This window comes from Callospermophilus lateralis, chromosome 8, assembly GCF_048772815.1.
Source record: "Callospermophilus lateralis isolate mCalLat2 chromosome 8, mCalLat2.hap1, whole genome shotgun sequence".
Classification (NCBI taxonomy): domain Eukaryota; kingdom Metazoa; phylum Chordata; class Mammalia; order Rodentia; family Sciuridae; genus Callospermophilus; species Callospermophilus lateralis.
Window position 1 is genome coordinate 86,161,256 of NC_135312.1, and position 26,259 is coordinate 86,187,514.

At 37.7% G+C, this 26,259-nt stretch overlaps 1 protein-coding gene across 1 annotated transcript in view; it reads right to left on the minus strand.

Annotated features, from left to right (window-relative positions):
* Positions 1–13,372: 13,372 nt before the first annotated feature.
* Sgms2 (sphingomyelin synthase 2) overlaps positions 13,373–26,259 on the minus strand; it is an 82,479-nt gene continuing 69,592 nt past the window's right edge. Inside the window, exons 5-8 of the mRNA XM_076864237.2 lie at positions 24,904–25,021; positions 19,672–19,825; positions 14,848–15,014; positions 13,373–13,576 (exon numbers count right to left, since the gene is read on the minus strand). Of these exons, the coding sequence (XP_076720352.1) occupies positions 13,373–13,576; positions 14,848–15,014; positions 19,672–19,825; positions 24,904–25,021 (643 nt within the window). The remainder of the gene's footprint in view (positions 13,577–14,847; positions 15,015–19,671; positions 19,826–24,903; positions 25,022–26,259) is intronic.

Here is a 26,259-nt window from a genome sequence, read left to right on the forward strand (position 1 = left end):
GTAGAGCGCTTGCCTTGCATGTATGAGGCACTGGATTCTATCCTCAGCACCAGATAAAAATAAGTAAACAAAATAAAGGTATAAAAAATGACAAAATAAAAATAATTGACGCCTTCATATCTTTTCAGTTCTCATGATTTGCTTCACATATACCTGAATGTCTTCTATTTATATGTATGGATATGCACTTCTTCAAGTAAGTAAACTCTCCATCCTCCCAAGTTCCTTACCTGAAACTGAGGTAATAAATGTATCTATGTTAAGCATAAAGCTCAAGTGAAATAATCAGCACAATATCTAGCATTTTATTAATAGTGAATTAGGTACAAGCTGTAATTATAGTAGTTATTATTGGGCCTGATACCTTAAATTCAACAGATTGGTGCTATCACTGACATTTTCCCCCACTCCTTGAAGTTTTATGAACCATGTCTGAGATCAGATTGTGAGACTGGACAGAGCATTATTTCCTATACTTAGCATTTATGCCTTCGAGTGTTAAATTAATACACTTACCCATCTTCAATATTACCATCATTACCCTCTACCCGCTTGGTTACATGTATGTACTGTGGTAGCTGCAAAAGACACGAAGGGAGGGAAGCCCTTGAAGTATCTGTCTATTAATGGAAGGTGGAATCTCAAAGGTAACAGAAGCCAATTCCTGAAACTTTTTTATTTGGACAAAATAGTGCCAGGATTGGGAATTTTTTTTTTTCTGAATTTCAAACCAGAAATGGTCCAAGTGCTCTACAACAAAAGAGGGGGTCAGGAGAGAGGGAAACTGGTATATTTATTCAATAAACTGCTCCTGTCCAATAAAAAGGGGTACACTATGGTAGACTCCACAGCATGGATGAATCTTAAAACATACACTCAGTGAATATGCCCGGGCTGGGGTTGTAGTTCAGTGGTAGAACACTTGCCTAGCACATGTAAGGATTCGATCCTTAGCACCACATAAAGATAAATCAAAAAATAAAATAAAGGTATTATGTCCATCTACAACTGAAAAAAAAATTACAAAAAAGCCATACCAAAAAAGAGTAGATACTGAATAACTGCATTTATATGAAGTTCTAGAGCAGGAAAAACTAACCTATGGTGATACAAATCAGAACAGAAAGTTGACTGACGGGAAAGGAATAGGAGAACTTTTCCTGGAGTGGTAGGAACATTCTACATTTTGATCAGTATATTGGTTACTTGGGTGTATGCATTTGTCAAAATCGAAGTGTGCATTTTACTATAAATAAATAAATAAATAATATCTCCATAAAACAAATAAAAAATAATAAATAGAAACCAATATTTTGGAGAAAAAAGACATGATGAAGTAAAAAGACAGTAGTTTTGGTTTATGAGATGTACCTATTGTAAGGTGGGTGCCCACATGTATGTTGTTAAAGTGACAATAGTGATTAGTGGTTTAGTATGTAAATAAAGAAAAATGAAAAAAATGTCATTAAGAGATACATTCCTCTTAAAAAATAACATTCTCTTAATTCCCCTGGTTGTAAATGTTACTGGTTCTCCACATTTTATTTTTGTGTATACCTAAGCCTTGCTGAAATTCTATTTCTCCCCATTTATTATGCAGAAACCATCATAGAAACCACAAGGGACCTCTGTCCAAATCTAACTGGGTTGCCACCGGCATATCATTAAAGTTCTGATTTTGGTTCTTTTTACTTGGTGAAATTAGGGTTTAATACACATGTTCTATGTCCTCTAGTCCCTAACATTCTCCTGCTTATGTGGATTTGCAGCACTTTGAATCTGGCCTTTGATTAAAACAACATGCTTAGCCAATTTAATTGAAAAAAATAATATGTTCAAGGTAAAATATAAGCCAGTTGCTTCAACAAAGCTAGCACAGGGCTGCTACTTCCTGGTTCCAGAGATGAGATTTGGCCCTGTGCCTAATTAGGAAGGCTCTTTTCCAAGTGTTGTTAAGACTCACATTTTAGAAAGGACATTGAAAATTTACCTATTCTTTAGGCAAGAACATATTCAAAGAAAACTGATATTTTATTCATTCACTTATTTAAGGTTCAAATTAGGTTTATTTTTCAATAAAATATACCTGGGGCTCATTTTGAACTTTAAGAAATCGTTATCATTGATGTCACATAAAACACAGTCAACTTCAGTTTTGCATTTATTCCTTAGGTGACTTTAAAACTCTTTAGTTAAATTGAAGACAATAGTAAAGCCCTACAATTTAACTTTTAAAATATAACTTCATTATTAACTAAAGGATGTGTACAACATTGTGAAATGTAACATACAGATTGAAGTGTCTCAGTGACACTCCAGAAAACTAGATATTTTAAAGTAAATATTTCACTCTGATTTTTAAAATACTAAGTTTTTGTAGAAAAACTGAATATACAGAACATTTTAAAGTAGGAAATAATCTCATCTTTTTATTCTTACCATACAAGGGGAATCTTTGTAACTTAATATGCATACATATTTCCACTCTGGAATGTATATATTTAATCATTACAAATATTTCTATTTAAAATGTTTACATATCTGTTAATGTGTGAATAAAGAGATATCATGAACATTTCCCATGTTGTTCTCCCACAAATTGAAACTTCTATATTGTTGTCTAGCGATCAGAACTCTTTTCTTGGAAAGGGCCAGAAAGAAAATATTTTGAGCTTTGTGGGCCATTATGGTCTGTGAACTCTACAACACTGTGAGTGCAGGAAAGCAACCGTTGACAATAAGGAAAAAAAAAAATGAGTGTGGCTCTACTCCAGGAAAACCTTTAACAAGAGGGAGCATCTGGGCTTAGCCTGCAGGCTATTATTTGCTGATATATGGATTTTAAATTATCTCATCCATTGCTTCTTGACCTTTTGGCTAGATCATTTGCAAAAAATTTAGGCTGTTGTTTAAGACTATTTCAAAATGTATTGGTTACTTGATTGTTGACCCTATTTTCAGGTGTTTTGCTATTAGAAAAAATATCTATATAGATATTTAAATGTTTGATTATTTCAGTAGGATAAATACCAAGAAGAAGTGGTACATTTCTAATACTGTTGAAATATAAAACAAAGTGAAAACACACACACACACACACACACACACACACACACACACACACACCACTTTGACCTTCTATCTCCGCAGAATGAAAAGTATACTACCTAACGAAAAGTATATCCTTTCAGACTTCTTAGCTTTGGGTTCACCAACCTGCCCTTTTTCATCGATTTCTGTGTATTTTGAGAATCTTGCCATGCTTCATGTCCTTTTACCACTGTCTGGTATTTCACTGAATGGAATTGTTCATCAATACACATATACTGAGCCCCAATTATCACAAACTGTTCTCGGCACCGGGAATATTATATGAAAAAATAAGTGCTTGCTCTTCAAGGAGCTTACTTTAAGTAGGAGAAGGCAGATGACAGGTGAATGAATGTTTAATGTACCAGTTGGCAATATTATGAGTGAAATAAAGCACAAAAAGGAGATAGCAGCAATGCTCTGTGTGCTGGGGAGAGTTGCCATCTTTTTTTTGGGGGGGGCGGTTACTGGGGATTGAACTCAGGGGCACTTGACCACTGCGCCACATTCCCAGCCCTATTTTGTATTTTACTTAGAGACAGGGTCTCACTGAGTTGCTTAGTGCCCAACTTTTTGCTGAGGCTAGCTTTAAACTTGGTTCCTCCTGCCTCAGCATCCTAAGCCACTGGGATTAGAGGTATGCACCACCGTGCCCAGCGAGAGTTGCTATCTTATATAGGCAGTTCAGGAAAGTCCTCTCTGGAATAGAGAGCTGATCACACACAGGAAGGCCTGTAGATGTCCAGGAGACTTCTACATAGAGGAAACTCCAAGTACTAAGAGCATGCCATTTGCAAAGTTAATTTTACTTCTTTTTTTTTGAATTTCAATGTTTTTATTCCTTTTTCTTGATTAATTACTCTGGCTGGAACTTCCAATACTATGCTGAAACAAAGTGAAGTGGACTTTCTTATCTTGTTCTTGTTTAAGAGGAAAAGCCCTCAGTCTACACTGAGTATAATGTCAGCCACACCTTTTTCATGTATGACCTTTATTGTGTTGAAATTGTTTCTGTTTATTCCTAGTTTAGTGTTTTTAATCATAAAAGATTGTTAAATTTTGTAAGAATTTTTTTTCTGCATCAACAGAGATGACTGTGTTTTTTTCTTACTTCATTCTGTTAATGTATTACATTGATTGATTTTGATATGTTGAGTCTTCCTTGTAACTCCAGGAATAAATCTCACTTGGCTGTATATATACTCCTTTCAATATATGCTGAATTCAGATTGCTAGTATTTTGTTGAGAGTTTTGTGTTAGTATTTATATGGGATAATCTGAAGTTTTTTAAAAGTAGTATCTTTATTGGCTCTAATATAGAATAATTCTGAACTCTTAAAATGAGTTTGGAAGTGTTCTCTGCCCTTTAATTTTCTGGAGGAGTTTGAAGAGTGATATTAATTCTTCTTTAAACGTTTGGTGGAATTGACAAATGAAACTATGGTTTGGGGTTTTTCTTTGCTGGGAAGTTTTTGGCTACTGGTTCAAACTCTTCAGTGTTTGGTTTAGTCAGCTTTTTCACTGTGGTGACTAAAAGATCTGACCAGAACAATTGTAGGAGGAAAAGTTTATTGAGAGCTCAGGGTTTCAGAGGTGTCAGTGCACAGACAATCAGCTCTGTTCCTCAGGGCTTGAGGTGAGGCTGAACATCGTGGTGGAAGAAGCTCACATGATGGTCAGAAAGCAAAGAGATAGATTCCACTCACCAGATAAAAAATGGTGCCCCCTTCAATGCCCACCTCCTCCAGCCACACCCTACCCACCTACAGCTACCATTCAATTAATCCCATCAGGGGGATTAGATCACTGATTGGGTTAAGACTCTAAAAACTCCATCATTTCTCCTCTGAACCTTCTAGCATTATCTCACACGTGAGCTTTTCAGGGACATCTCACCTCCAAACCATAATAGTAGTTATAGATGCATTAAAATTTTCTATTTCTTCCTGATTCAGTATTGATAGATTTTGTTTCTCCAAATGTGTCCATTCCATCTAGAATGTCCTGTTTGTTACTATAAATTGTTCACTGTTCTCTTATAACCCTTTTTATTTCTGCACAGTCAATACTAACATACCCAAATCAGAGGTTTGTCATTTGTTAGAACCAACTCAAAGCATCATTGCTTTCTGTGTTGTGGTGGTGTTGTCATCTTATGTCAATCCTTTTTCCTGCCTGCCTTCCTTCCTCCCTCCCGACTCCAATGCCGGGGACTGAAGCCAGGGTCTCACACATGCTAGGAAAATGTTTTACCACTGAGCTACCCACCCAGCCCAGTCAATTTCATTTTAAATTGTTTCAGCAGCAGGTTTCTCAACACTTTTCTTTAAAAGGTTATTATTTATCAAAATAACTTTTAGACACTTATTTTTACTACCGCCCTAATTCAAAAGTCAGCTCACTGGTTAGTTACTGCTGAAATATGGAAACTTTGTTGCCAGTACAATATGGTAACAGACACATGGCTCTACTGTGATGGATTAGATATAGCTACCTGACACTGGGGCAAAGTGACCATTCTTTCCATAGTCCAAGGCAGCAGGGATAGAGTGAGATAGATTATTTTATTGAATCAACTGTTTTATTAGAAAAAAAAAATTTCCACATCAGGAATGCATCACTCATATTTCTGGAAGTTTCTGGGGAGACAGAGCAACACAATTCAGGTTATCAGTGTGTAAAACATGGGAAAGGTAGGTAGAATAAGACCTTTGGAAATAGAAGCTTGAGTTGGTGACATTAAATTTCACTGACAATGAATTTGCTTTATACTAACAAGCTTATGAACTCAAAACACGTGCAAATTCTCTTGTGTTCAAGGCCCTTTTGAATTGGGAGCCAGCTTTCTCCCTTTTGAAATGTGGAAAATTGAATTGCAAGAAACAAACTGTGAGAGTGTAATTATGACAGGGAGGCAATTAGTTATCTTCAGTGAAAACAAAACTCAAGTTTCAGCTCCAACACTTATGAACCCTTTCATCTCTTGAAATGGGGTCACCACCTCTTACCTCACTTACTTCATAAGGTTTTATGAAGATGAAAGAATGTATGTCAAGCATGAACTGTAAAATGCTGTGCCTTATTAAACATGTGCACTACGTATGTACTCATGGTAGCACCTAATGCGTTACTGTTCTAATTTACATTAGTGAGCAACCCAGTTTTACACTTCTGATATTCTTATGTACTTTATTAGAAGAAAATGAAATGTTAGGTATTAAGATTTGTGAAGCTTCTATGACTTTACTTACCTATTCCTATTTCATGGGTACTGGGAGAAGATACAAGACTCTTAGGTCACAGACAAAGGACTTCGTAACTCAGCACAGCAGTAGCTGAAATGTCAGCATGGTTGCTTTGAATTCCCTTGTTCCCCAAATCCCATGGAGAGAGGTGACTTGGAGGGATCAAGACAGATGCCACACACGTAGTGGGTTTGCCAATCAGTAGAGGAACATTGAGTTTGGGATTTTATTGCGTTAAACAGAAACAAGCCTCTTTAATTTGGGCAATATGCTACCTAATCCCTCAAGATGGATTGCTGCAAGCACAACAGCCTGGGTAACAATCATCAGGGTCATGCACTCTTGGCAGACTCAGCAAAAAAAATGTGTTGGTATAAATGCTCAGGGCCCATAGCTGGTTGCTTCTCCCAGCATTTAGATGAAATAAAACCTGGTGTCTCAAATAGTAAGTAAAACCTTACTATTCTACTGCAGTTCTGCTAAAATAGTAAATAGAAAACAAAAATGGCAAAATAAGTGGCAATGTATCCAAAAAAGTAATCGGCTTCCAGTTCTTCAGAATACCTAGTCATCAAGGCCCTCCCCAATGTTTTCTTAATCTTGCAAACCCAAGATACCATATTTTATGCAACTGAGGTTTGTTGTTCTTGTTGCTGTTTTGTAGTACTGGGGATTAAACCCAGGGGTACTCTACTACTAAGCTAAAACCAGCCCTTTTTGAGGCAGGGTCACCCTAAATTGCTAAGGCTAGCCTCAAATCTGTGATCCTCCTGCCTCAGCCTTCTGAGCAGCTGGGATTACAGGTGTGTGCCACTATGCCCAGCCAGTAATTGAATTTTTTTAAAGTTCTAACTTAGTTATAGGTGAATTTTACAGTACAGAAATTCACCTCTTGATGTCAGGAATTGTATTTATCAGCAGCTCTGGTATGATACACAGTGGAACTCAAGAAGCTAGTGAACAAGTTTAGTTCCTATCTTCCTCTCAGGAGGAGATTAAAAATATTGAAGAAGATGAAATATCATCAAAACTTGCAATCCCCTCTAAACAGATGACATTATCATTCAGATAGAATGAAGTCTCTTTCTGAGTTCAAGATGTAAGCATCTTTAACCTAAAAATCTATATCCATAGATAAAACATGCATATAGATGTTGCTTTTCCATCTTCAAACATGGAGGGGATAGGATGGAGGTAGTACCTCTTAGTGATACTAGCTAAAGTCTTTTACTTACTCTTAGCATGTCCAACACTGGTCAAGACTTGGACACACCACCACACTCTAATTGTAAAATCAACAACTGTGAAGTCTCAACCATGCATGCGTGGTGATCAATTTTTCCTGCCAACCATTCTTTTTTATTTTTTGGTACTGGGGATTAAACTCAGGAGTGCTTTTCCACCGAGCTAGATTCCCCAATCCTTTTTGTTTATTTTTAAAAATTTGAGACAGGGTATGTATGGCTAAATTGCTTGAAACCCTCTTGCTTTAGCCTCTGGAGTCACTGGGATTACAGCCATGCACCACCGTACCCAGGTCCTACCAATCATTCTTATTTTTGTTTTAAAGTAGTTATTACTTACAAATCTTACCATTATTATGATTCAAAATGCCACTTTAACTGGGTGTGTAGAGTTGCCTACTGATTCGTTAATTGGAATTAGCTTAAAAAAGAGAATTGCCATTTTAAAAATGTCTAGAGATTTTTACTCTCTCATAGGAGGGGCATCAAAAGTTTTCATATAAAGAGAACAATGGAACCCAGAATGAATCCACCAATTAATAAGTGCTGCCTGGTCCCCTGTATGACGATCAAGAGTTCACATTAGCCTCTCGTACAGCACATTCTAGACAAGGGCATAAGGGCAGTCTGGGGCCGTGGCCAGCAAAATCAGCATGCAATGTTTCAAAAAGGACAGGACTTAGGCATGATGAGCTTTCCATTCCAGGCCTGGGTGGATGTGGTGGAAAAATTTTACTTTTCTCTATCATTTCCAGATAATATCTATATTCAATAATCCCTGATCTTTGAACCTCAGTATCTTATCCTACTCCCTTTGACCCACTGAACTACTTTCACTAACTTTGACTTTTGGGTAAGGGTCATGCTCTCATCATTCATCAAGGGGTCTAAAAATAACACCCTGCAACCTGCTTTGGCAAAGACTAAGGAATTCAGAGGGCATTGACCTCAGATCCCTTGGTGGAGGCACAAGGAGACATTTCTTTCAGAAATGAGCGACAGGACTCTGCTTTCTTTAAAGAATTAATGATTTTTTGCCCATTTGTAAACAGAAAATCAGAATCATAGAGCATGTAACTAATTTTTTTCCATAAATGAACTTATATTGCTGTACCTTATTTTTTATTTTAAATTTAACGGCAGGAAAAATAATACGGTGCTGTTGACTCATGGTTCCATTAACTGGAGGTTGTCACCTTATTTTTAAAATAGTGCTAGAAGAAAATAACTCTCTGGTAGTTTTATTAAGTACTCTACTACTAAATAAATATAAGAACACATTTTGTTAAATTGAAAGAAACAGTAATACTAATTTTGAAAAGACTGTTGATGTCACTGTGGTTTATTGGATAAATACAAAGTATAGGCTCTTTAAAGCAAAACCAAAGGGATTAAAAACCAAGTACACAAATCCTCTCTTGAATAGAAACATAAATTAGTTTAACTAACAATTAGGCACTTAAAATGTAAATGTAAGACGGTCCTTTTAGAAGTATAAACAGTAGTTATAACTTCTAAATTCCTCCTGAAATGTTTTTTTTTTTTTTTTACAAATACAAAATCACAAGCATGGAAAATATTTCTAAACAATAACAACAAAAATTTCCTCTCATTAAAAAAAAGAAAGAAAAGAAGGAAAGAAAAAAGGAAAAAGAAAAAAAAAAGAACCTGAATTCAAATCATATGATAGATCAATGATTAAGGTACTGGTGGGTAGGAGACAACAGTTTCTGAAATTTACATATTTGATTAATAAACTATTCAATAGCATACAGTAGATATCATAATGAAAATATAGGTCAGGAAAAATAATGAGTTCTAGACTTAAAATTTTACTTTACAACAAGGCACTTAACACATTGAAATAGTACAGTAAATTTCCAAAAGAATGCAACTGGCTACCCCTCAAAACCTTGTAATAATATTTCTTTTGTGAATATACTGTAACATAATCATACAATTTGCAGCATTAATCATTGCATAGGAGGTAAATTAAATAATGAATTCCAACTTGGAAACTAGATTAGCTTATGTTTATAGTTTTTCTTTTAAAGGACAATTTAAAATAATTCCACAAGACAGCACTCTTCTTTCATGATTCATTTAGAACACAAATATAGTTATTAAGTAAAAATAACTCAGAACTTACAAGGTGTCTATTTGTAAAGACTTATCTTTGGGTACCTTTGACATGATTTGCAGTGTTTGGATAATGAAGTCAAGAGCACTTCTTCATAAAAGCAATATTTTCAGCAACTGAGTCAAAGGAGTTAAATTATTGCAACACAATGACATTAAAAACACAAATATGAGGAATCTTTATACATAAAAATAGAAAAGCCTTCCACACATTACACATAACTTATAATAGGCTTGATTTAAAAGATGTAAACTCATTTATTAAGAAATTCCTTCTCACACTTCCTTACACTACAGAGGTGAGTGCGTTAAGACCGGCTTAAGTGTTTAATCAGTTTTACAGTACAAAATTAAAACAACAACAGTAAATGAAATGTTCAAAATATTCAAGGAACAGGATGTGAGCTTTCAAATACAAAGGAAACTTACGAGTTTGAGCATGTAAATTTTAAAAAATAAGAATGACAGCTGACTTGGGGTTTCAAAGTAAACGAAGTGTAGGTAGTTATAAAGGGAGACATTAATGATTGTGTAGCTAGAGGTAAAAATGGTCTGCAAATTTTCTTTGATCATATGGATGAAAGATTCAAATTGCAGCTTCCTATAATCTGAGCACATTTTACAAGTGGGAAGGGCTTGAAATGTCTCTAAAATAACTTTTCCCCCATAGTTTCAGTTGGCAAAAATTGAAAACAAATGCCTTTAAAAACAAAAATACATACTATAAAGTGACCTCTGCTTTCTAAGACATACAACCTATAGCCACAAGGGGGCGCTGGAATACAGCAAAAACCCCTAGTGACCCTAATGCCACGTCACCCACAAAACAGCTTTCAAACTTACTCTTCAAATAGCCTGTCTTCCACAGCAAAACTTGTTTCCCAAGATGCCAGTTAATTAAATGACAAATTTGTCATTTATTCAGATGGAACTGGGGGAAGAATGCTTTCTTTTCAGATCTAGTGGAGGAGCTTGAAAACTAGAATCTGAGAGAACTTCATTTCCATTGGAAAGAATTTAGGAAAAGATATAGCATAATTTATAGGCATTATCTATTATAGCTATTTCATAGAGGGACTAAATTACAAGAAAAGGTTTCAACAGGAGCACAGGCTTACAAAAACGTGGATAATCGATAACATGTGAATCTTCACTGGCAAAGAAAAGATGTTGCAAAAATTTGCTGTTTCACAAGATCATAATTGTTTGTTTTCTATCTATCTCAGAGTAGCATGTTGGGGTAAATCCCATGTTTGCTTTCCCACATGTCAATGAGTTTCACTATTTCTCTTCTTTTCCCATCTTGAATCTTTGAACGACCCCCACCCCTTATTTTCAATCCACATTCTCCCTCAGTACCTGTCAGAAAGCTATGACACATCTTGTGTAGACTACATGGGAACAGTAGTGTCCACATCCTGGGTCATGGGTGTTTCTAAAGTTCTTGAGAAGGTGAAGATATTATTTTTTAAAAAAGTGAATTACTTGATATAAGTGCAAGGCTTACTGTTTCAAAGGTGTCCAATAATCAATACATACGGATTTTTAAATCTTAAGCACTTTTCCTTATTCAATTGGAGAAAAGTGGGTTATCCAAGACACAGATGAGTGAGGCTCTAAGGGACACTAGATTGTTTTATTTGAATTAGAGGCTCAGGGAGCAGTATCCAGGCTTTAGTGTCTGATGATTTTCCTCCTAATCAGACAATGGAATTTAAAATCAGTGTTTTCAAGCAGAACACCTTGTGCTATCACAATTGGCAATATTTAATAGATACACTTAAGCAAAAATTACATAGAATGATGTCTAAACACACAAGGCATATGTTTATTATCATTTTATGTAATAAAAATACTGGAAAAAATCCTTGTGTTTCAAAATCTGCCAAGATGTTTAAGGTTTTAATTCTTATTTAAAATAACCAGATTAGAGAGCCTTCTCCTGGTCTTTGAATTCAACCACTTTTCCTTTAGTGATTCTTCTATTACATAGAGGAGGGGAAAAAAAAACACTCTGAAAACTACACAGAATTTTAGCACCAAAGGATAATGACCTCTCTGAACAGATCTATATTGTGCTTTTCTTAAGCAATTTAATGACCAATTTTGTATAATCAAGGCTGACTAGTGTATAATGATAAATTTAGAGATGTTTCCCATGTAAGAGGAAATTTCACCTTTAATATACTTGTAACTGCCTCATCCCAATCTACTGGCCTCTCCTACCTCTGCCCTCATAGAATGTTTTCTAAGTTTACCAGAAGTCTTACAAATTGACCTTTAATTAGTTAAGAATTTAAGCCAAGAATTATCCAAAAATTTCAATAGCAGTAAATAAAGCACTAAATCTGATAGTATTAAGTCTGATCAGATTTTTAAAATCCACCTGTTTTGCATCACCTCAATGAAATTTAGAAACAATTATCTCCCTTTTTCCATGTAGCTGTGCCTGTCTAACAAGTTGATTCCAAAAGCATATTAAAGTACAGCACCATGTATTAATTTTCACAGGGTAAAAGTCAAATTACTCAGTGGTGGTACATGTCCTCAGGAAGAGTATATGGGAGCTGAGGCTGTTGATAAAAGGCAAAGGTACATTAAACCTTCAGGCTCTGTCTTTTTTATTTTTTTTTCCCATAAAGTACAATGCAACTAGGAAGAAATAATTTTTAATGAAATGTGCCCAGATATCTTTTGGGGTTCCAATTAGGAACCTTAAAACAGACTTTACCCCAGCACCTGAGCTGGAAGGGAAATACATACTTGTTCCCCAAGGGGTGTGAGCACCTGTTCACACACGCATGTTTCCAGCCTGTGCTGGCGCAGTTGACATCCCTGGGGTCCCAGATGCAAATCTGCCAGTCAGGCTGCATCTAAGTGTGTGCATGAGGGCCGTTCCTTAGCAGAAGGAACCCCCTGCTTCCTGTGTATCTGCCATAGATATTTTAAAGTGAAATATTTACACATGTGTAAAATCTGTGGGTGTGTCAAATACTTTCATATTTCCTTGGATCACCTTTTAAAATAAAAAAGATAAAATTGTCAGTTAAAAACACAGGACTAAAAGTGATACATAGTGCATAGGGTGGTAGCAGCAGAGCGCATTCCTAGACTCCCCCCAACCTTCCCTGCAACAGGGTAGAAGCAAAAGTGCACCCAAATGTGACTCGCAGCCGTGGACTGCCAACACCCCCCAAGCCTAATGCTAAAAACTACTTTCAACATTAGGCTACTCTATTTACACAGTGGCTGTATACATCCAGACATTTTATTCAAAACATTAACAAATTCTTCTGACCCTGGGAGGAAAAAAATATCCTGAAAGAATGCTGAAGTAGAAGATTTTAGTGGCGAAAGAATAAGAAAATGGGTAATATGTTCTTTGGCACCTCTTTAACAAGCTCACTAGTAAAATCCCAGGATGGGGGCTTGTCTCCAATGAATGAAGAGCTGCAGGAAAATATATCTTTCTCAGGCTGAATTAAAAAAGAAAACAGTCAAAAAGTAATACTTTGTTCATCTTTCCAATCATTTACACAAAATTTGGTCCACGTCTTCATTTACCAGTCTGTTTTCCTAAAATAAAAACAAAGCTATACCTTTGGTTGCAGCATGAAAACTCTTTTGGTGTAAGAGCTGGTGCCTCTGGATCCTCAGGTAGACTTCTCGTTATCCTCACCAATCTTTTGGACCCGTGAATACTTTTTGCATGATGACTTGAAGCAGCCAGGAGGCCAAGACAGTGGCCAGGAGAAGCAGCAAGGAATTGAGCCTTGTACATTTTTTTCAAAAAAATAAAAGATGGGGAACCACCACGCTCGAGATAAGAAATTAGTCTGTGAAGAGACTTTCAAGTTCTGCAAAGGGGAGGAAAAAAGCGAAATGAGACATCTTTTATGATTTGTCCCCTAACTTTTTTCTTAACTAAATGGTCATTCATTGTAACTTAACAGGGGAGGCCGAGTCTGTATCCCATGGCAGTAACTGCTGTTACCCACTTTCCTCAACTCTGCTGTGACTCTAGTTCTCAACATACCAAGGCCCCTTTTCCTGTTTGAGGCACATGCCATTTCTTCTGCCTATAATTTCAGTAAGAAGGGAGAGTTGGGAATGGTATTCAGGAGTAATGATTTCTAGAATGTGTGAGTGTCACATCTAGCTGCCTCTACTAGAGCTCAGAAGGTTGAACATATTGAAGAGGAAAGGCGAAAAGTTTGATTTGGTAGTGTGAAGAGGCATCTAGAAGGAAGTGTTAAGAAGGAAAATGGAAACGGGAAACTACAGAATAGGAGAGAAATGCATAGAAAAGGTATTTATCAGTGGACACCAAGAGATGGATGTAGGTTTTTCCAGAATGACATATCGATCACTCACAAATTTTCCATACATTGTATGTACTGAACAATATGGCAAAGTTTATTCAGAGGTAAGATAAGATACACAGACTAACTTTATTACAACAACAACAAAAAAAACACATCAAAACTTGAAAAAGAGCAGGAGGCTGGGGGGAACAGATCTACCTTAGACCAGAGGAAGAGAGGAAATAGGGAAAGCTTTCTAGAAGCTCTGCAAGAATTAATAGAAGAAAGAACAGTTCCCCTGGGAATAAGAAGAAGCAGAAATAAATAAGGAAGGAGAAGAAGGGAAGCCAGAGGGCACCAGTCATCCAGAGATGTACCAAAGCCAGTAACTCACAAGATATTTATTTTGCCTGATTAAAAAAGAAAAAACATGGCTGTCTCTCTTTCTAAAAATTAATTTATGTGCTTTGAGAATACAGCAGGTACCAAGCTGTACCATGATACTTGTACAGAGATGGGTCCTAAATTTTAATCTAGTACATCTATCTCTTCAATTCCAGTATAAATCAGCTGAATTATTAAAACACCATAATGTGCTCTGCGATTTTACAGCATTTTTATCTTTACGTGGCATTTCTATTTGTGAAGTTATTTGGCTTCCTATTAAGAAGCGGGTGTGGCTCTAAGTATAAGTGGACTGTTGAACCCCACATCTGGGTGGGGCCAGCAGTTATTCCCATGAAGCTGTCTCAAACCCCACAGTATGAAAGGGGTCCTCCGAATTTCAAGAAAAGAAACCATCCGAGGATCGTCACTGCTCTCACCTTTTCATTGGCCATTGAATGGTACCACCAAAAGAGCCGTGTTGTGATATAATAAGCAATGATCACATCAACAGTGTAGTGTTCATGCGCTACAAGAATGCAGATGATCCCGGCGGCACTCAGGAGCCAGCAGATTAAATGATACCACCAGAAGTGACGAGGCGAATCTGGACAGTGGAAAAATTATAGAGTTAATGAGATTCCCAGAGATGATTTTATCTATCTATCTATCTATCTATCTATCTATCTATCTATCATGGAGCTGGGGATTGGACCCAGGGTCTTGCTTATGCTAAGCAAATGCTCTATTACTGAACCACACCTGCAGCCCCCAGAGATTAATGATTATAATCTGTCCTAATTACCTGGAGTAAAATAATCTAGGATTGGGAAATTACTAGAAGGAGAAAACTGACCCATATGAGTCACTATGAACCATCCAGGATTTGCTCAGATAGGACTGGGCAGGGGGAGGAGGTAGGGGCGGTGGAGGTGGGGACAGACCATGGGTAGAACAGGTATAACTGTCATTCACTGTGAGGGGAAGGCAGTGGCTCATAACAATAGATATTCGAGGCCTTGCCCTCTGCTAATAAGCTGTTTCATAGGGAAGAGAATGGATTTCTTATGAGGTCGGCTGGAATTGGCTCCTCCTGGCTCACATAAGTAACCATACTGAAAAGAGAAGCAGCAGGTGTCAAAAGAAAAGGTGCTCATTCATGAAAATAAGGGGAAAGTGTCAAAGCAGGGGAAATTTCAGGTTATAAATGTACTTTTGTTTCTCCCTTGTGTGTCTGGGGTGGAACAGGGAGTGGCCCTGTAGCAAGCAATAACTTGACTCTTGGCAATTTCATACTGTTATTGCCAATAGCACTGTGAAGCACTGTTCCCTATGAAAACCTTAGGAGTCTTGCCCATTCACTTATAGATTTTTAGCCTTCCTGGTGAGGACACTTAGACATTCATTCCATCGATTAGCTGTTAGAGAGAATTGCAGAATTGGTGGGTTAAACAGGGTGGGAACACCTCAGGAACTTCTCATCCAAATGTTAATGACAGGCACAAATGGAACCTATTCATCTCTAATTACTTGGTCATCTGTTTCATTTCTTTCTTTTTCTATTTTAAAGCTTTATTGGCTCACAATAAAAGTTTAATAATCCAATAAACTGAAATTTATTCCCTATTTAAACTTTTTTATATTCTCAGCTGACATTTTCTTTCCAGCGTAGAAGAATGGTTGACTAGCAAAAGGCTGCATTCCTAGAACTTTAGATGAAACACCAAGGCAGTCATCACTTAAATACAAAATCTCTGTGATAAAATAGCTGTTGCTCTTTTGGTACCAGGTAGAACAGAAAGGGAAAGTAAACTTATATTTGCATTTGAACGTCTGATTTTCTAGTTTTGGATGTGCTATTTATTCACTTGCTTCACTGTACAACCAAGTTCTCCAAGGTAACTCAAAGAAACCCAGAATTTTTAATTTTTTTTTTTTTTTTTTTTTTTGGTACTGGGGATTGAACCCAGGGGTGCTTAACCACTGAGCCACATCCCCAGACCTTTTTGTATTTTATTTAGAGATAGGATCTCACTGAATTGCTTAGGGCCTTGCTAAGTTGATGTTCCTCCTGCCTCAGCCTCCTGAGTTGCTGGGATTTGAGGCATGTGCCACACTATGCCTGGTGTGAATTTTAATGCTGAGAGAGACTTTATTCTTAGGGCCTTCGGGGGTCAGATCCAAGCCCACTGTTGATCTGTTAGGCTCAGCAGATGAAAACTGGATAGGACATATAGATGCTAAATGCTCATCCTGCAGCACCACAAACCCCAGCCTTCCTAAGGTCTCATGCCAACCTTTCCTGATTACCAAGTATTTATGAACAGCTCAAAATGTTCAGGCAAACCAGAGCCATTTTGCATTTTTTTGGGGGAGGTCACAAAAAGGAAAGCTGAAGTAGATAAGGAAAAGGGAAGTACCTTGAATGGTCATTTTACTATTCTTGAACTGAAAGTGAGGTTTTAAGAATAGCTGGAAACCTTAACATTTTTCTATGATGCTACCACTGCAGCGGGACCACTACTCATTAATTCAGAACACTGAGTGATCCCTCTTTCTCCCAAAGGTATTTTAAAATAAAAATGGCAAAATGGAAATCCTCTTTGTTCTCCATTCTAGCCATAATATGGAACTAAAAGATGGTGACACAGGTGGCTGGGGTGTAGCTCAGCAACAAAGTGCTTGCCTCCCATGTATGAGGTACTGGGTTCGATCCTCAGCACCTCATAAAAGTAAATAAACAAAATAAAGATAATGAGTCCATGCACAACTAAAAAATATTTTTTAAAAAAGATGGTGACATAGATTGTAACTGACTTCACTGTCTGTGTGGGATCTCGAACATGGTGGGCACTGAATAATAATGACAGTGGAGTTGGAGTGGTGGCAAGGTTAAAAATGACAATGATCTTGCCTAGTCAGACATTTGGGGTTAAGAGCATGGCTGATTTCTCCAGGCAATTTTTTTTAAGGAGTCTAGGTCCCACTGATAATATTTGCACAATTGTGTAAAGCCCTCTTTTGTTAAACCACAAAATGGTCCTGGTCCCACTTTTTCATTTGGTCTCACAACTAAATTTAAATCCACTCATCACAAGAGAGCAAACAAGAGTCCAAGCTGATTAAAAGGCAGGAGAGCAAAACATACATAAATGATGCATATCATTCTAGAAGCAGACTTTTCAAAGAAACCACTGGAACCTCTACTTCCTCAGAACAACAACACATGGTGTATTTAGAAAGTGACTGTTTTCCCTAATCATATAGAAACAGGCACAAACATGGAAGACCCTGTTTATATACAGAACTGGTTATGAATCGGAGTTTGTAGTATTAAAGATACCCCCAAAGTGGAGAAAAAAGCAGAATATAATCCTTTACATGCTACATGTAAACTCACACAACTTTTAAAACCCCAGCTGATGGATGTCTTGGGAGAAAAATATTTCTACATATTGTGTGACCTTCATCAAAGCAGAAAGTTAACTATAAATTGTCAGGCTCTGAGGTTAAAAACCAAACAATAATGAAAAATATACCTTGTTTATAGATAGGTAGAATATTCCTTGGCAATTCTATAAGATCAGATAACTCAAATTTCCTAAAATCCTAAACAAAGCCAAGAAATGAAGACCAGACCCTCTAGGGTCAGTCGACTTGAGTCTGAACACCTGATCTCCAAATTCTGGCTGTGGTCCAGGACCACAGTCAAGTGGCTTTCTCTGTGCTTAAGAAGAAAGACTGGGGGGAAACAGTGCCTCCTGTAGCAAGGATTAAATGAGTTAATTTGCATCAAGGGCTCAGAATACTGCTTGGCCTAGAAGTAGTAGTATCACCTCTATGCTACTAGTGTTAATTAATATCACTTGTTCCTCAGTTATTTTGGAAAACTGGCCTTAAGTCTCCTGGGATGCTTTCTCTTCATTATTTTGTGGTTTTCAACTCACAGGGCCTTTGCTCTGACCCTTCTGATCCTCCCCACCCCATCCTCTTTCATAAGTTCCTTTTGATTTCAAATTAGAGAGAAGGTCCTACAAATTAAATAAAACTGTGAGTTAGAAAATAACTTCTTATATCCAGATGGAACTTCCCCTGGCAAAATTTAGAGTTAGAAATATAAACAATGCACTTTCTGGAACCAAAAACTAGGTGTTAGAATATAATGATTAAATTTCAAGAGTCTATCCCCTGATATTGGTGTATAGCGAGATTTAGCCACCGACCCCGATTCCCCCCACCCTCACCATATACCATAGAGTGAGTGGAAATAAGGGAGAGGTACAGAAGGCCCTAGGTCTTCAAACCAAGCATGACAAAGACCCCACACATAGCTAAACCTATTTGGATTAATGAAAGGCCAAAAGAGGAGGAAAGAGCGAGAAAGGGATGGTGGGGGGCGGGGAGGTCTCTATCTGCAGAGACTCTTTTTCTTCAGGCTAAGTGAAGAGAACTGAGATGTACATCTAAGAACACTAGCCGGAGGCATCTTGGATCTAAAGATGAAGGTGAGCACCAAGCAGCCTTGTATACATGAAGGAAGAGGTATCACCATTTCAAAAGGACTCTGAGATGATGGGCCCAAATGGGCCCAAACTTCAGGAATCTACAAAATTGTGACCTGACAATGAATAAGACATTATTTCATCAATGAAAGCTACCAGAAACACAAGGATTCTGTATAATGGAAAATGACTATATAAATATGAAAACAGATTTCAAGTTCTTGCCTCCAGGTTTCCTCTGAAGAAGAAAATGATTGGAATTGGCAAAACCTTCCATCAAGATAAGATGTCTAGTAAAACAGAGAGAGTGGCTCAGAAACGATGGAATGAAGTGGGACCCAGAAATGGTTTGGGAAATGAAGGAACTCCCTAGAATCATGGAATGGAAGGGTCAGACAAATAACTCAAAGTTTATTTATTTATAATGGACTGATTCTTTTTGTAATAAATTTAACGTTTCTGTTCTTCTTAGTTCTAATATTAATAAAGCTTTTCATACCTTGAATTGTTTGGGAAGCATGCTAAGTATTAGAGAGAAGCCACAGCCAGGTTTTAAGACTTTGGTGGTCACAAATACTTAGTTGAAATGATCACACACACACACACACACACACACACACACACACACACACACACAAAGTATTTACATCTGTGTTTTTCATAGCTATTAACCCAATAGAATAAGGGCTCTCCCATCCATTTCAGAGCCAAGGGACCCCTCTACTACAACAATCAATTACATGGGATTGAGCTATTACTTACATTCTTTGATGAACAAATATGTAAGTGTCAGCACAACTGTGTGACCACTGAAGAGGAAGTCTCCACACAAGATGTGCGACCCAGTTATGGACAATCCACCACCAGAAATCAACCGGAGAATCCGCTGTATTTTTGCCTGAGAGTCTCCATTGAGCTGAATGACACAAGAAGATTCAGAAGAAAATTTACAAGCTGATAAAAATTATGTTTCAGCCTAAGTGTGTGACAGAAAGGTCACCAGGTTGTGATTTTTCCCTCCCTTCTAACCTAAAATGTCAAAAAGAATCCAAGGGGAAGGTCCTCAAATTAGATTCCATGCATTGCACTGGCCAACTTTATTGACACATTTTAAATTATTCAATATGTTGCTAATAATATGTTTTGGTGGTATTGTGTCCTTGGGCAAAGCTTTTAAAAATATTAATAACCAATGACTTCACCACAGTTATGCACTAAAAAGCGGATCAAAGCTACTTTCTTTCCTTTTTGTAGGGGGAAGTGGAGGTTTGGGACAGTTAATATTTTATTCTGTTGCATACCACATTACTAATATTCTGCAGTGCCTTCGAATCTTGTATTAAGTGGGCAGCCTCAAGTGTACCTAACAGCTATATTAATGTCTGATCAAAACACTACAGTTAAAAAAAGAAGAGCTGCAACTCATTAAATCATTCAAATAGGATTGAAAATGACAGATTAGTGATGTACTGGCAGTTTTAAAAATGACTAGCTTTGATCAGGGAAAACATCCCCAAAAGAACCTATGTGCTGAGGTGTGGGGTCAGGAGAGGGCTGCTGTGGTCAGGGGCATTCTATAAACCTCCTAGAAATCATTATGGTGAAATGGAAAATAATGTTGGGCTAAGGCAGGAAGTGCAGGCAATGGGCAAAACTTTACTAACCCTATTAAACTTTAAGCACACAGGAAGGAGTTGGTCAAAATAGCAGACAGAAAATCGGAATACAGAAATGCTGGGGGGAGCTACATGAAAAGTTTCAGATGAGTCTAGAACAGCACCGAGAGGCTTAGAAAATCAAAGGATACTTGGAGAGAGATCAAGACATAGTGTGAATGGAAGAGAAACACAGAGAGCCCATTACTGACTACTTCTTAGGAACCTGGGGGACAGGCATATAACATGCTGCTTTTTGTACTCAATGACGATCCTTCTGAGAAACTGACCCTTGACTCGTGGCTGGCCCAACCTCCATAGTGGTGCTCTGGTACACTATGTGTACTAGTGGTACACAGTCAAATCTTAGGCAAGTGGATGCATGATACAGGAGGGTCAGAATGTGCACAGGGGGATGAGAGTCTAGGAGGGGAGAAATAAGTCAGTCCCCAAAGCAGGTGGCAAATCATCCTGTCCAGGACAATAAGGAACTGGGTCAAGAATCCTTGCCTAAAAGATCCCTCTTAGGGTACAAAAAGTGTCCTGCTTTAAAAAATCGTTTTGGGGCGGGGGGGGGCACTGGGCTTGTGGCTCTGTGATAGAGTATCTGCCTAGCATGTGTGAGGCACTGGATTCGATCCTCAGCACCACATTAAATAAATAAATAAATAAATAAATAAATAAATAAAGGCATTGTGTCCATCTACAAATAAAAAAAAAAAAAATGTTTAAAAATCGTATGGATCCAGAAAGCCTTCTGGTATTTAAGAGACTGCTGTAAAAAAGTGAACATACCATGATTGCTTGGCAGTTAAGAATAAGGTGCTGCGTAGAAAATGACAACACAAGCTTAGAGGAAGGGTGGGAAATGCAACTGTAAGCTTTAAAGGAATTTCAGAAGCATGCAGACTGTTGACAGAGTTGCATGACTCACTTCAGGTATGCCCCATAGAAGTCATGCGACAAGCTACATAATACACTGCGACATGCCCTTGGTATCGAGGATTCAGTCAAGCCATGTGCTTTATCAGATTGGCCACAATGAGGAATTTCTTCTGATGAGGTTGGAACAACTACTGCCAACACTGAGATCAAATAAAAAGGTACATGCGCTCTGCCCAACCATTGTGTTCCCAGTTTCAAAGGACATATTATTCTTCATTTCAAAACCATAACATTTTTTTTCCTCTACTCACATATCCCAACTCTATGATTTTCTGAAGGCAAAAACACTTAAAGCCCTCAGTCCCTTTACTTGGGGTCAACAATGTAAAGAAATTAGGAGCTGAGATAAACCACAAGCCCCCTTTCCTCTGCATTCAGTGGTATTGGTGGATAGACATCCCTCCCCAAATCCATGGTTTTGTTTTCCAAAGTCTCAGTTGCTCACTGCCAACCACAGTCAGAAAGTTTAAATGAAAAAATTCCTGAAAAAATATTCATTAGTTTTAAAATAACTTTTATTGCAGCATTGTTATAATTATTCTATCATTAGTTATTGTTAATCTCTTACTGTGCCTAATTTATAAGTTAACTTTACTCATATGTACATATGTATGTATGGGGAAAACATAGTATACCTAAAGTTCAATATCATCTGAAGTTTCAGCACCCATTGAGGGTCTTAAAACAGACTCCCCACAGATAAGTGGGGGCTACTGAATGGAGATTCCTGATACACTTGATTATATATGGTTTTTTCAGAACAGAGGAAGGATTCTCTTCTTGTCTTCTTAATTCCTCAATACTATTACTGCCAATCCTAATACATCAATTCATACTTAGTATAAATGCTAAATAAAACCATAAGTAAAGAAAAGAAAAAAACTGGTGAAGAAAAGGAGAATAATGGGTGTTAGGATTAATGGATTTATTTTTTCTAGTTCTTTTCCAATTTACTGGGCCTCCCCATCACATGTCACAAGACTCAATACTATTAATTTCTTTGTTTTCAGACACAGTCTGTGCAGTAACTGGATATGGAATTAAAGATGCACAAACCTAAAGAGAAGCATCAATCAAAACAGCCAAGCAGACTAGGGCTCCAATGTTCCTAAGTGTTCTTACAACTGCAACCTCCATTAAACACCTCCCATAAAAATAACTGAGGTGCAGGAGAGCCCAATATGGGGTCTGCCAAACCAGAAACTTACAGGCTGTCCCTTCCATTAAGGAGAGAGGTCTTTGGCCATCTATGGCCAGGATAGAGGGAAGAGCTGCCCCAGAAAGCTCTCCCAGGGAAGGAACCCATGCTATCCCAGCCAAACATTCTTGGGTCCAAAGGATTTAGAAAAACTAAATGATCTCATAAAATCATTTCATAATCAATAAACCAAAATTTATCTAAATACATATTGAAAAAATACAAAAGTCTTGACTGAAAACCAAAGCTGGGGTTGGTGGCTGGAGCAAATTTTAAGTAAAGGACTTAAAGTGAGCTGCAGGATAGATGAGAGAGTGGGTAAAATGTGGAAGTCACGGGTTCACGATGGTGACTCCTGTGATCACATCTGGTGGATTGCAAACTGCAGGAGCCAGTCACTAGCGGGGACACCCTCTGATAGTGAGTGATTTCAGTACACAGGGCCCTGGCACTGCTCATCATGAAGGGCATGCCATGGAGCCAGAAGCACAGGCAACAGGTAGATTATCTCACAGCCTCCTAACCACAAAACTCTGAGCGGCACTCAGTGCCAGCCAGTGAACCACATTTAGAATGCAATTCCAAACTCCTGTTCTGTAGTACCTCATCTCTAATCAGGCAGAATGATCTGGAACCAGAACCTACAGCTGCCTGTGCTTTGGGAAGAGGTGCTGACAAGTGAACACAGCAGATGATTAGTAAGGAAGCTCCCCAAGTTTCCATCAGGAATGTTTGTGGCTCAGTTATCCCTCGGCACATTTACTGATGTGACTCCTGAAAATTGCGCCTCTCTCATGGAGGGCAATCTTTAATCTACTGTCCTTCCATAATCATAGCAATCCATCCCTGCAAACCTCAAGCTTGCCTTTTTTTTCCTGTGGCCATTTCTTCACTCAACACACTACAACAGGACATTAGAAGAGTTTATTGTGCTTCTGAACTCCTCCCATGCCTTGAATTAGCTTCACTAAAAAGCAGCCAATGTGTACACTGTTTTAATTACAGACACTTTCTGCTTTGATGACTTTGGAAAATTACGGCTTCTCCCAACCACACCTATATTTGGTAAGGGAGACTGCTGGCTTCTTCAGAACAACTCTATTTTTCCTTTACCTCAGACATCTGCTTAGTGTTCAGTAAAATATGATGTTAGACTTCATTCCCTGTCTGGAAAGCACATGATTTGTACGCTTCCATTTTATAAGCAAGTCTATGCAGTTACTGGATATGGAATTAAAGATGCACAAACCTAAGGAGAAGCATCAATCAAGGTATGCAAAGGTCTAAGGGGATTAACGGCTCTCTCAACAGGACAGAAATTGATTGCTGCTCAGGGCAGTTTCAGGAGACATCCCCATACAGTGTCTTTGCAGAAGGCTACCCTACCTTTTACAATTGCTAAAAACTTTGAGGGTCATCCTTGACTGTTTTCTCTCAAATCCATATCCAACTTATTAACATAGCCTATTGATTCTGCCTTCAAAATATATCCTGAATTAAATGATTTCTCATCAATTCCACTGCCACCATTCAGGTTTAAGTTCTTATAGTGAGTCATAAGAGCCTCTGAAACCTGTGGCGTGTACCCCCACTACTGCCCCCCAACTCCCTGCTTTTCATCTAACCCAAAGCAACTGAAATATTTGCTTGGCCTGGAGCTTATATCCAGGCCAAGGGCTGTTCCCTCACCTGGTTCCTGTCCAAATGCTCTCTTTTGGACAGGAAAAAACTTCTTCAAAAGAAGTTTTTCCTGATCTCTGTATAAAATAGTTCCTACCCACTTACTGCTCCTCATCTGACAATCACCTGACTAATCATCATGAGATTCATCTGAAATTATCATCCGTCATCCCTCAATAGAACATTAGTTCTAGGGGCAGGACTTCATTTTGATGATTATTGGGCCTGAGAACATAAGCTCAATATTTGTAGAATGAATGCATGAATGTATAAGAAAATGAGGTTACAAAGCAGAAAAGCAAAATGATGGTAATGTTCAGTTAGCAGAAAATGATATTTTTATAACAAAGATGTACTTTTCTCAATTTTGATTTCTTCCTCCAATCTAAAGAAACATAGAAAATATGTTAGATTTCAGTGAGCACCTATGAAAGTATGTATATGAATGTACCAAACAGTGGGTGTTCAGCAACTGTTTTCTTGATTCCCTCTAAATGGGAATGCAGAGCTGCTTACCTTTGGAGCACATTGGAAATGCATTCCAGGCACAGGGAGAGTAGTAACGTACATTGTAATACAGCGATATAGGTATAAAGTTCCAATGATAAAAAAGAATCTGCGCCCCACTATTGACCTAAAGGAAGAAGAGGGATGGGGAAAGACAAGCTTACTGGTTGCTTTTGTTCTTAATGCAATCAATAAAACCTAAGACAAGAAAGAAAACAGGTTAAAAAATAATTAAGAATAGCATTAACAAAGCAGTTTCACACAATTTAAAGGCTATGAGCTGTTCATTCTGTAATTCCATGGTGATACTGTACTTCCATTTCCAGAAATAATGATTCATGTGCTACAATAAATGTAGGTGATTTGGAGCCCAAAATGACTAAGTGTGTAGGAGTGTGGGCATTAAAGTAGACCAGGAATTTAGATGATCCCCTCTCTCTTAAAAAATGTCCCTCTTTGCCAGCGAATTCAATGACTTCTATGTTTTCAGTCAACTCATTGATTAATAAAACCCTCAAGGACATATCAAAGATATAAGTGAGCCACAGTCACAAAGGAATTAACTAATGAGCCAGGTGATGTGACATAATTGGACACACAGGGAAATGTGACAACCCATTAAACTCAAGTTCTATAAACAAGATTTATTTGGGGACCATCTGAAGGTATTTTGACAACTTGGGAATGAACTATATTTTCTCTGACTAAACAAATTTCCAGAGAATTACATTTTGAAGATGTCCAAAGTGCCCTTATATGTTAAGAACATTTAATAGTGAAGCTGTAAATTGATTTACTTACTTTTATTCAATCTCCATCAAAGAGGAAAAAGAGGAGCTTTTGTATGCAGTTTGATCGTGTTTATTGCAGCACTATTCACAATAACCAAGAAACGGAGATAACCTAAGTGTCCACCAACTGATGAATGGATAAGGAAAATGTAGTGCATATACACAGGGAATTCTATTCATCCATAAAATGATGGCATCCTGTCATTTCTGACAATATGGATGGGACTGGAGATCATTATATTAAGTGAAATAAGCCAGGCACAGAAAGACAAGCACCACATGATCTCACTCATGGAGAATCTAAGAAAGTTGATCTCACAGAAGTTGAGAGTACAGCAGTGTTGCCAGAGGCACAGGAGGTTAGGTGAGCAGAAGGAATGGGGAGAGGTTGATCAGTGAGTTCTAAGCTATGCTTAGACAGGAACAAGAAGTCCTGGTGTGGTATTGCACAGTAAGGTGACTACAGATAACATTAATGTACTGCATATTTCATAAAAAATGTTTAAGGACTTTAAATGTTTCCACTATGAAGAAATGATAAATGTTGAGGAGATAGGTATGTTTAATTTTATTT